The sequence below is a fragment of the Impatiens glandulifera genome, chromosome 7 (genome assembly GCF_907164915.1).
Source record: "Impatiens glandulifera chromosome 7, dImpGla2.1, whole genome shotgun sequence".
Classification (NCBI taxonomy): domain Eukaryota; kingdom Viridiplantae; phylum Streptophyta; class Magnoliopsida; order Ericales; family Balsaminaceae; genus Impatiens; species Impatiens glandulifera.
In genome coordinates, this window is record NC_061868.1 from 31,121,097 (window position 1) to 31,132,302 (window position 11,206).

The following is an 11,206-nucleotide window of genomic DNA, read 5'->3' on the forward strand; positions in this document are numbered from 1 at the left end:
ATATAATATTTAAAGAGAAAAAAAAGTTAATATATTTATTATATATATATGGAGAGAGAATATATATATATATATATAATATTTAGAGAAAAAAAATAATTTATAAAATTAATAATATATATTATAATATATAAAAAAAAATAATAAATTGTTGTTATAAGTTAGATTCTTCTTTTTATTATACTTGCACCCAAATAATTCAAATATATATAATAATATCTAATAAATTAAACATTATGAGTTAATAAATTGAACATTATTTGTTAATTAGCTTATATCTAAATCAATTAATTCTTTTTATATTAGATGTTTGATAATTTTATTTTAAGTATACTATAAGTAAAATTGACATATTTATTAATATTAGGTATGTCTATGGAAGAGTCGTCTCTTTTACTTACCATAAATAGTGTCGTAGCTGAATACTGTGCAAACTCTACTTTGTGGGGGTGATTGACTTCGACATATAAATGGAATGAAAAAGAAGATTAAAGTAAGTTTTCATTATTAAATTCTTATGTTACACACGGAATTTTATCACTTATTTAATTAATTTTTCACTTTTTTAGAAAGAGAAGACATATCAAGAAATTTTGTTGCTGGTATCTACCTCTTAAAGTAAGTTAAATTTTAATTATTTGTTTTAACATTATTTTTTATATTAATTATTTTTAAGATTAAACATTTCATATTATTGAATGCAGGTAGTTGTACGTGTGCTATGATTGAAGAACATGAATTAAAAAGATTAATATATTGAATGTTCAAACAACTTTTATAGTTTTGTACTTTAATTTTTGAATTTTATGTTTTAGAATTTTGATTAGTAATGGTGATTTAATGTTTTGGATTATTATATTTTAGAATTTTCAATAGTTATGATTGTTTCATATTTTAATTTTGAAATATCATGTTTTAATTATTAATATGTATGAAAGTTTGATATTTTAATTTTATAAATAAATTTGGTTGGAGTTCGAGCTTGAAAATTAAAATTTTGTTCAAGCTTTCGAGTCAAGCCGAGCTTGTAGGTAATATAGTCGAGTCGAACTCGAGCTCAAATTTATAAGCTCATTCGAGCTCGAGTTCGAGTTGAGCTAATAAATACTTAATCGAGTTGAGCTCGAGCTTCAGTAAGTTTGAGCTCGGCTCGGCTCATTTGCAGCCCTACTCTTAGGATAATCATCTACAAACAAAAAAGAGTTTATGACCGATATTTCTTGAATCGGGGTTATTGTGAAATCCTTGTTTTATTTATGAGAATATCACTCGAATGTAAGTTATGTTCTTAGCTTTGCCCCTACTTATTTCCTAAAATCCGACACATCGGCTCTAGGATTAGATCAATGTTTTCTTCTTTTCTCAAAAGATTTTATTTTTCTCTTGAGGAAGAGACTAAAGAGTTTCATTTATGTGAGATCGGGCCCACAAACATGCAGGTTGTCTATGTATCTTCTTGGTTTGATTTTTCTGCATTGAGAAGAATCAGGTCTTCGTAGTTCGGACATGAATCATTTGTTCATGTTACAAGTTATACAAAACTTGGGATTGGATTCTATTGAAATAAACTTTTTTCAAGGTCGAGCTTTAAACCGTTATGTGCATGCTTGATATTATACAAAATATGTTTTAAGCGCATTGAGATTACTTGGCGCAATGAACTATTAGCTATCTATGTTAGATAGGCAGACAGTTCATCTAGAGAGGATTTTCTTAAGTAGGAAGAGTCCATCTCATTTGGGTCAAAACTTTCCCCTAGGGTCTAGGAGTTCCCGAGTTTTTTTGAGAACTAGATCACCTTCTTTGAGGTTTCTAGGTTTTACCTTCTTATTGAAAGTGTCTGACCTGCATTTTTGGTAGGCTTGGGTTTTACACAAAGTGTTTAACCTTCTGTCCTCCATTAACGTTAGTTAGTCATATAGAGATTTGAGTTAGTCTTCTTCAATAACATGGCGCTAAGAGTATTCTTAGAGTAAACCAAAGAGTAAGGAGTTTCATCCGTCAAAGTTCAAGGAGTTGTAGGATATCCCGATAAGGCGTATGAAATCTTCTCATGTTAGTCCTTATATGTGTTGGTCATCTTCTTTATGATCCTAATCATGTTTTTGTTTGTCGTTTCAACCGCACCATATTCAACGGTTTTCGATAGAAGAACTACTTTAGTTTGGGGACTATAGGGCAATGACTTGTGATGCTCGATCACTTTTCTTTGGAAGTGTCGACCATTGTTTAAAATCAGGGCGTGATGAACTCCATAACTAGCGATGATGCTAGTTCGGATGAACTTTGCCACTTGAGATGATTTTAAGACTTTGTAGGAAGCTATTTCAACCCATTTGGTGAAGTAGTCTATGGCGACGAGTATGAACTCGTGTCCATTTGACGCGTGGGAATAGATTTTCCCAATAACGTCAATGCCCCATGTAGAAAAGGGTCAAGAGGATGTCATGTTGTAAAGGAGCGAGACCGGTGTATGCTTCAAGTTAGCATATATTTGCCATTGATGACAACTCCTTACATAACTCACATTCTTGTTCGAGGTTTTGTCAATAATATCTTAAACATAGTACTTTCTTGGATAAAGTCATTTCACTCATGTGTGGGTCACATGTCTCTGCATGTACTTCTTCAATGGTCCTCCTGGATTTAAGATTATTTATGCATATCATGTTTTGACCGTCGAAAGATCGACGATGAAGCCTATTGGCAATCCAAGCGTAATTGGTGGAATACTGGCGCAAAACATGTAGTTCCTTAGATCGGAAGTGGGAAAAATATTCTCCACATTCAATGTACTTTTAGAGAGTATCGTACAAGGGTTTAACAATATTCTCACAAGAAATGACTACTCCTGTTTCAAAAACAAGTTGTTGTTTCAATTGGATTTTTAACGATTTGACTTTGATTCCGTCAGGAGTTTGAGTCATGCCTACTACCAAAGTGGCAAGATATTGTTTACGGCGGACTTCAGACCCTAAATTTGTTAAAAAAATTATTTCTTGCAAAAACAAAAATAAACTAACATTAATACCAAATATATTTCTTATCTAATCAATTTATTTAATTTGGTTTATTTATCTTTGGATTTTATTTTAAATGGTCCGAAATTTAATTAATTTGGGATTCGGTTGATCCAGTGTCGTTTTTAAATTAATTATTTATTAATCTCGTGGAATGACTCCGTATAGAAATTTCAGAAAATAATTTCGATCAAAAGTATATTAAAATTTAAATTGTGGGTAAAATGACTTTATGCTTATACCTAAGATATTTAATTTCTATATTATAATACATAGGATAAGGCAAATAAAAAAATTTAACCTAATTTGTTGGGTCTTATAATCAATCACATGAAAAGCATATTAGTAATGCAAACTATTATAGATAATAAGGAAGTTGCTAGGATGCATAATGCCCAAATTCGTCAAGAAGAATAAGTCCCTTCCATTCTTAATAAATAAACTAATAATGTATATAATAATAACATAAGAAAACATAAAAAAACATAAAAAATTAAAAAATTATCAACGCTTAATTTAATATTACCGTCGCAAAATATTTTACCAACTCCATTTTGCCGACCTTTGAATAAGCGTCAGTAAATATTACCGACCCATAAATGTGCCGGAATGACCATTTTAAGGTGCATTAAGATCATCCGAGGATGATCATGATCTGACTATTACAACTGATTATACATTTTTAATAAAGGAAAATGAAAATAGATAAATCAATTAATTTTACATGATCTGATGACTATTTTACATGTTATTTTCTACATCATATTGAAAAATAAATTAATTTTAAACATGTTGCAAGAGGATATCCAAGAAAATACAAAACAATATTTTACATTTATCAAAACTAAGAAAGTCAATTTAAACCAATTAGTGGAGTTGAAGGGGGAAAGAAAACAAAGAAGAAATAGAGAGTGACATGGTTCCATAAAATATTTAATTTTCACTGTCTTTCCACCCACCATATTCCTCACCATCAGTTTGGTGTTGTATCTGAGAAAATAGTACACACATTACAAAGCAAATCAAAAAATCATCTATCAAATGATAAAAAGACTAGAGAAATTGAAAGTGAATTCCAATTTAAGTTCAAATTCCAATTCCAATATTGCTATAAGACTTTATTTGAATGATTTCAAAATCATAGAAAATCCACAAATGCTAAAGAGAAGAAAGAAGTTACCTTTGGGGTAAATCTTATGCCAACTTGAATTTCCCCACAATAACTTTGGTCACACGAAACCACACTATACTTACGCGGGTGCATTTCCGCAACACCATTATTTTCCACACCCATCGCCAAAAGGTCTTCCAAGTATACGCTGCCAGTAGAAAATAAAGAAACAATGAAATCAAGAAAATAAATAAAAATATTAATTGAAAACCATATATGTATGTTCCTTACGTCGCTTGGCCAAGAGCGTCATCCGCGGAGAATGTGTCTTTATCCATTACCGTCAGGATGAGCTTGTAGTTATTGTCTCCACCAGGGTACTCCACCCTAAAACTGAATTTTTCATTCCATTCTGGATTACTACCTGATCCTGTATCATAATATTAGCAGGGTGTTCTATTTTATCCTTTAAAAAAGAAGTTTATAAATGAAATGGCCTAAATATGTGAAGTCTTTTTTAATCGAGATTGCTATTCATTTATACTTTTGGAACCCATAAAAACTAGGATTTCAGCACCATGCAACTGTCACTGTTTTCTTTTGCAGATAAGAATACCACAAAATAATTCAATTTTGAATGGATGTGTAGTTTGTATAAGTTAGAATCATTGAATTTTTTAAAACTTTCTTTTCCCTAGCAAAAGACCAAAATGGTAAGCTCATTGCATTATTTAGTCACATTAAACCTGGACATAAAAGAAAACAAATAGAAAATACTAGTGTAAAAATAGCTAATAGCGAAAGAAATTAGCAAAGATTTTTCTTTTACGTTGCGATTGACTAAATAAAATGTAATTTTAATAATAAAGTGTCGGGAGAAATGACGACGGAAGCTATAGAGACGGTCCAACCACTAATTGTATAAAGTATTCTTTGAAATACTTGTCATTTAATACTTTATACAATTATTTTGGGTTAAAAACGGATTTATGTAAAGGATGTATTGCGCTTAAACCAATAAAAAAAAATATTATCTACTAAAATTGTATATGTTTAATCTTTTATAACTTCAATAAATACAAAATTTAAAAAACCGACAGTGTGGAGATAGTAAGGAGAAAAGTGCACGAACCTCGTGCAACACTGCTGTTGCGTTCTTGAGTCTTATATTTCATCACCACGTACGGATCTATTCCACCACCTAATTCCACCAAAATAGCAAACAAGTTCAAGCATAAATATTTCATCATTGTCACTCTTTTCTAATAAATATCTTTTAATATCGTTACTTTAAAATGTAGAGTTTCTCCATTACAAATAATGAAAACAACTTTATACAGTTTTTTAAGTTCGATTTTAACTGAAAGGTTCTGTCCAAATCTACAAATGGAACACCAACAACTTAAACCAATGGACCTCGACTCTCGATTATGCAAGAGAAGACCAACAACCAAAATGAGAATTGCCGAATTTGAAGCTGATAACTCTTTTCCAACTCCCTACATGATTCTTAAACCTCCAAAACCATTTAAATATCAAGACTCGATTAAAGAGCTTGATTGAGGCCTCCAAAACCATTTAAATGTCCATTGATTTCGTAAGAATTCGGACTATGTTGGTATGATCCCAATATTTTTTAATCCCTTTTATCAGATTCATCCTCAATTTTTCACCCTTTGAGAAGTCTCAATCTGTTCATCGGTATCTGAAAATTGAATGGGAAGGGTTTGTCTGAAATTACCTCTCTATCATTTTAAACTCCAAATTTCTTAATTGGTGTTAGGATTATAAGTTCAAATTTCTTAATTGAAACTGTCATTTTATCATTGCTTATTATTTGAATCAGGGCAGGGCAGGGCAGGGCAGGGCAGGGCAAATATGTATGTTTCATAATACTTTTTCTAAAAAGCATTTAAAAATAATTTAAAGATTCTCAATCCTATTAAATTAATATAAACATGCTTAGGTTGATTTATCAAAATAAGAATCAATTCATTAAAATAATTCTTACTTTATATTTTAAAATATAAATGTAAAAAGATACATTAGTAATTTAAACTAGTAATGGCAAATAATCATATACTTTTCATCAATAAAATTTTCTAAAAAATAAATTAGTTATAAAAAAATCTATATCAAACACGCTACTAAAAGTTCTCAAATAATTTAATAAGAAAAGTCAAAGTAATAATAGTTTGTTTTTTATAATTACTAAAAAAATTTTTAAATGTTTCAAAATTTACAGGATGTCACTGGTTAAAGGATTTTACAAATATTATAAAATATAAATTTATTTTAATATTTTTAACTGACTTATTTCAAAAAAAATATTATAATATAAAATTATTTTAATATTTTATTTGTTAATTTATAAAGATTAAAACATATTATATAGGATTAAAACAAAAGTAATTTATTTTTAAAAAATATCAAAATTTTAAAAGTAAAAGTGCTATTACTTTTATTTAATAAGGAAGATACATTGAATTAAATAAAAAAATTTAAGTTATAAATTAATTTTAAAAAATTAATAATTTTTTTAAAATTTTTGATCAATTTTTTGGGATAGAATCCTCTGCAACCCAAAAGGTGATGTGCCCTATCAAAAGAGCTAGATGTGATTTATTTATTTTTTTATTCACATTCACAAGGGATCTAAGTCCAATTTTGTTTGTAAAATATAATTAACAAATGAAAAAATAAAATATGTACCAAATAATAAAAACTCAAATTAAACATTGGAATCATGATGAGGGGTGGATCTTAATTTGTATAAATTTTGGGTAGATCCATCAAATTGAACACAGATGAAATTATTTCTTGATGTGATTCAACAAAAGATAGACAATCATCTTTTGAGAGTTTCAATTCTTCAAACAAATGGTGAATAAAAATAACATATTTAAGGTAAAGGATCTAAAGGTTCTTTAATGGTGAAAGAGATAGATAGATAGATACATGTATAATGAATGGTCTAATCAAAGAAGAAAACAAGGAGAGAAAGAGAGAGATTCATACCAAAAATTTCATTGTTCTTCAAACCCTTTGCATTCACCAGAAGCACCTCCATTATGCCGATCGCCATCTCGCGTTTCACAGACAGCCTTCTGAAATCGCGGTCTATGGAGAGAGAGATATAGAGAGAGAAGAAGAAGTTGTCAATAGATAGATTTAAACTAGCTCAAGTGGCATTTTATTGTTAAAACTAAAGCAAACGTGTTGTACTAAGACAAAGACGGTCATAAATATACACCTAATAGTCCCAACCAACTAGAGGCCTGTTTGATTCACCTATATTTTTCAAAGATTTATTGGCTCATTTACAATAGCAACTTATTCTTGGAAAATAAATGAATCAAACAAGCACAAAGATTGTAAGTTGAAAAGTTCAAAGAGTTTGGGCTTTTTTTATTGGAATGAATACCATCACGATCTTGCTCATTTTGAGCTGTTTTTGGTTATTTAAATAAACATTCATTTATTTTTAAAATGTTGAATGATTTTATTAATTTTTTGTTTTTTTTATAAAAAGATTTAAATATATAAAAGAATAATATTTTGTTTAATAAATTAAGTAATATAATTAATAAAAGAGTAAAAATAATACTTGATTATAATTAAAAATAAATAAATTTAAACCAAACCAAAAGTATGTGAATACAGTTTGGGATTATTTATCAAAGATTTATTTAAATAAATTATTTAATGTTTGAGAAGTAATTTTAAGAAAGATGATTTATTTTATTAAGATAATTTAAAGGGTAGTAAAACCTGTATAAATTAATAATCTCGATAAAATTAATAATTTGTTCAGTCCCAAACTTGGGACCAGTACAAAATTGGATCTCAATCGATAAAATAATAAGATAATAATTTTTTTAAAATCATATCACTAGTGAAAAAGGATTCTATGGAGACCATTTCCACTCATTGGTTTAAACACCAATCGATATTATGAAGATAATAACGATTGATTTGAAAACCAATCGTTATTACCTTCATAATACTGATGACGTTTAAACCAACCGGTGAAAGACCATATAGAACACCGATTGGTTTAAAAACTAATCGATATACTCCTAATAAAACCCTGCGAAAAACTGGCGCGTTTATGAAGCATTGGTACCGATTGGTTTCTTTACCAATCGGTGAAACCCCTTTAATACTGATTGGTTGTATTTTCAATCGGTGGTACCTTAAGTTATAATACTGATTGGTTGCATTTCTAATAAGTGGTACATTAAGCTATAATACCGATTGGTTGCATTATCAATCGGTGGTACCTTAAGCTATAGTACCGATTGGTATTTCTATCAATCGGTATTTCCTATAAAATACACAAAACAACACTAGAGCTTTCCCTACTCCCAAGATTCGATTTCTTCTTTTCCTCTCTTCATTCCGCCTGCGCACTAACGTCCCGAGAGTTTCCGTCGTTCAAGATCCAGCATCCAAGATTCTGATCAATAAGATCTTCCTCCTTCCCTAGATCCATTTCCTTCTTCTTCATTTAGATCCGTCCAAGATTCATCTTCTGCACATCTTCGTTTAGGTCTTTTCTACAGATTGTCGCCCTCCGCCATCTCCTGCACATCTTTGCCTCAAGTCTCAAAGTAAAATCTTCTTTGCCGCAAATTGATATATACATATATATATATAGGTTTATGTTTATGTTTAATTAGATTTTGATATGCTTTTAGGTTTTTGATCTGAAATAGCTTTAATTAAACTAGACTATGATGAGCTACATGATCAATGCAATATATAGTTTGCTTATATTCCTAATTTCATGACTTAGATGTAATAGATGTTCATTTCCAATTTAATGGGATGAGTTTTGATTATAGAATTTCATGAATTATTGTGTAATATTTTATGATTTATTGTGTAAAATTGGTTGACTTATAATTTAATTACTTATTGTGTAAACTTGATTGAAGTTAATCTAGATGAATTGAAAATCATTTTATAAATGAACTTAAGTGTGCAAACTTCTTTTCTATTCATGAAATGAGTTTCAATGTTGTCAAGTTATAGTTCAACATAAATGTTGCTTAATAGTAGATGATTTATTTTGTTCATTCTATGTATTTTTGGTTACGTGGTTGTTTAAGGGTTTTAATTAGGAGATAAATATTTTGAATCCTTGATTGAAGTGGGAGGAGTGCTAGATTGAGAAGTTGTTGAAGACGCTTTCTTCCTCGCACGACTTGAGTTCTTCTTCTTCATTTTGGACCGGAGTTGTTCTTCGAATTCAGGTATTTAAACAAAAATTCTTAGGTCATAGTTAAAATTGCTAAAATATTATGTTATGATATTGATTTAGGTTATGGTATTTGATTTAGGTTATGATATTGATTTAGGTTTCGACATGATTTAGGTTATGATATTACTTTTTTTTATAAATATGGTTTTTTGATAGATATTGATTTAGGTTTTGACATTGATTTATGTTATGATATGACTTTTTGATAGATATGACTTTTTGATAGATATTGAATAGGTTTTGACATTGATTTAAGTTATGATATGCCTTTTTGATATATATGAATTTTTGATAGATATTGATTTAGGTTTTGACATTGATTTAGGTTATGATATAGATTTTTGATAGATATGACTTTTTAAAATATATTTAGGTTTAGATATAGATATCCCTGATAAAATAAGGAAAAAGTATACGGAAAAAGATCGATATCTTCCGGAATACATTCAAGGAGTCGATTATTTTCTTAGTTTCACTATGAGTTTTGGCCGAGTTACCAATATTGCATGTCCATGCATTAAATGTGGTAATAGAGAATATTTTGAAAAACAAGGCATAGGAAAACATTTGATTTTGTATGAAATAAGGAAGAACTATACATTTTAGAATTGTAATGGAGAAAAACGACGACACAATGATAGTATTGCTATACAGATTGATAGTAGTACTAATGTACAAACTGAAGAAGATAATTTGAGACAACTTCATACTGATGTTACAGTGGATATGAACTCGAATCGCAATGATTTTAATGGGAATGTTTGTATGAGAAATATCATAAACGATTTCTATCCACGTGGTGTTGGTGCATCAAATGCGGGTCTTATGGGGAATATTGATTCGAATGATGATGAGACAAATGAGGATGCTAAAAAATTCTATAGACTCTTAAATGAATGTAATAAAGCGTTATATGAAGGCTCTGGAATTTCAAAGACATCAACATTATTAAAATTACTCCACCTCAAGAATATTGAGCAATTTCTAAAGTCTTTATTTAACATGTTGTTAATATTGTTAAAGAAAGAAATATATTACCGGTGAATTTCAATCTTCTCGATTCATATTATCATTCTAAGAAGTTTCTTACAAATGTTGGTCTTTCTTATGAAAAGATAGATACCTGTAAAAATAGTTGTATACTATATCAAAAAGATGATAAGACTTTGAATTATTGTAAAGTGTGTGGAATTTCTCGATGGAAAAGTGAAAAATCGAGTGGAAAAATTACCCTCAATAAGGTGCTACATTACTTACCACTAACACCGAGATTGTAAAGATTATATATGTGTTCTAAAACTTCTCCTTTAATGACATGTCACAAAGTACAATGATTGATGATGAAGTTTTACGACATCTCGCTAATTCTTTGGCATGGAAATCATTCGATGAAGATTATCCTGATTTTGTAGTTGAGCCTCGTAATGTAAGACTTGGTCTCGCAAGTGATGGATTTCAACTGTTTGCAAATGGAAAGACATCGTATAACATTTGGCCTGCGATCCTCATTTTTTTATAACCTTCCTCTGATACTTTGCATGAACTCTTCTAATTTTATACTATCCATGTTAATTCTGGATCTAGAGAGTCCAAGCAATGCAATTGATGTATTTTTACAGCCGTTAATTGATGAATTAAGTGAGTTATGGAGTACCGGAGTAGTAACTTATGACGTCAGAACTTTAAATTGCGTGCTAGTTTAATATGGACAATAAACGACTTTTTTTATTATGCAAACTTGTTTGGATGGAATTCAAAGGAAAAAATAGCATGCCTATCTTGTAATAAGAACACTTGCTCAATGATATT

General features: G+C 29.4%; 1 protein-coding gene across 1 annotated transcript; it reads right to left on the reverse strand.

Annotated features, from left to right (window-relative positions):
• Positions 1-3,722: 3,722 nt before the first annotated feature.
• On the reverse strand, positions 3,723-7,305 carry LOC124910275 (16 kDa phloem protein 1). The gene is made up of 5 exons (XM_047450901.1): positions 7,150-7,305; positions 5,264-5,332; positions 4,423-4,561; positions 4,201-4,339; positions 3,723-4,010 (listed from the first exon to the last, which is right to left on the reverse strand). Exons 1-5 carry the CDS (start codon positions 7,214-7,216, stop codon positions 3,954-3,956), a joined length of 471 nt encoding a protein of 156 aa, XP_047306857.1. The 5' UTR covers positions 7,217-7,305; the 3' UTR covers positions 3,723-3,953.
• Between the last annotated feature and the right edge of the window lie 3,901 nt (positions 7,306-11,206).

Excerpts from the sequence above, each read along its gene's own strand:
- LOC124910275 (XM_047450901.1), bottom strand. The coding sequence starts at position 7,216 with ATGGCGATCGGCATAATGGAGGTGCTTCTGGTGAATGCAAAGGGTTTG. Across the intron at positions 4,562-5,263 it reads CAACAGCAGTGTTGCACGAG|GATCAGGTAGTAATCCAGAA; the intron begins GTTCGTGCACTT and ends ATTATGATACAG. Across the intron at positions 4,011-4,200 it reads GCATAAGATTTACCCCAAAG|ATACAACACCAAACTGATGG; the intron begins GTAACTTCTTTC and ends CTATTTTCTCAG.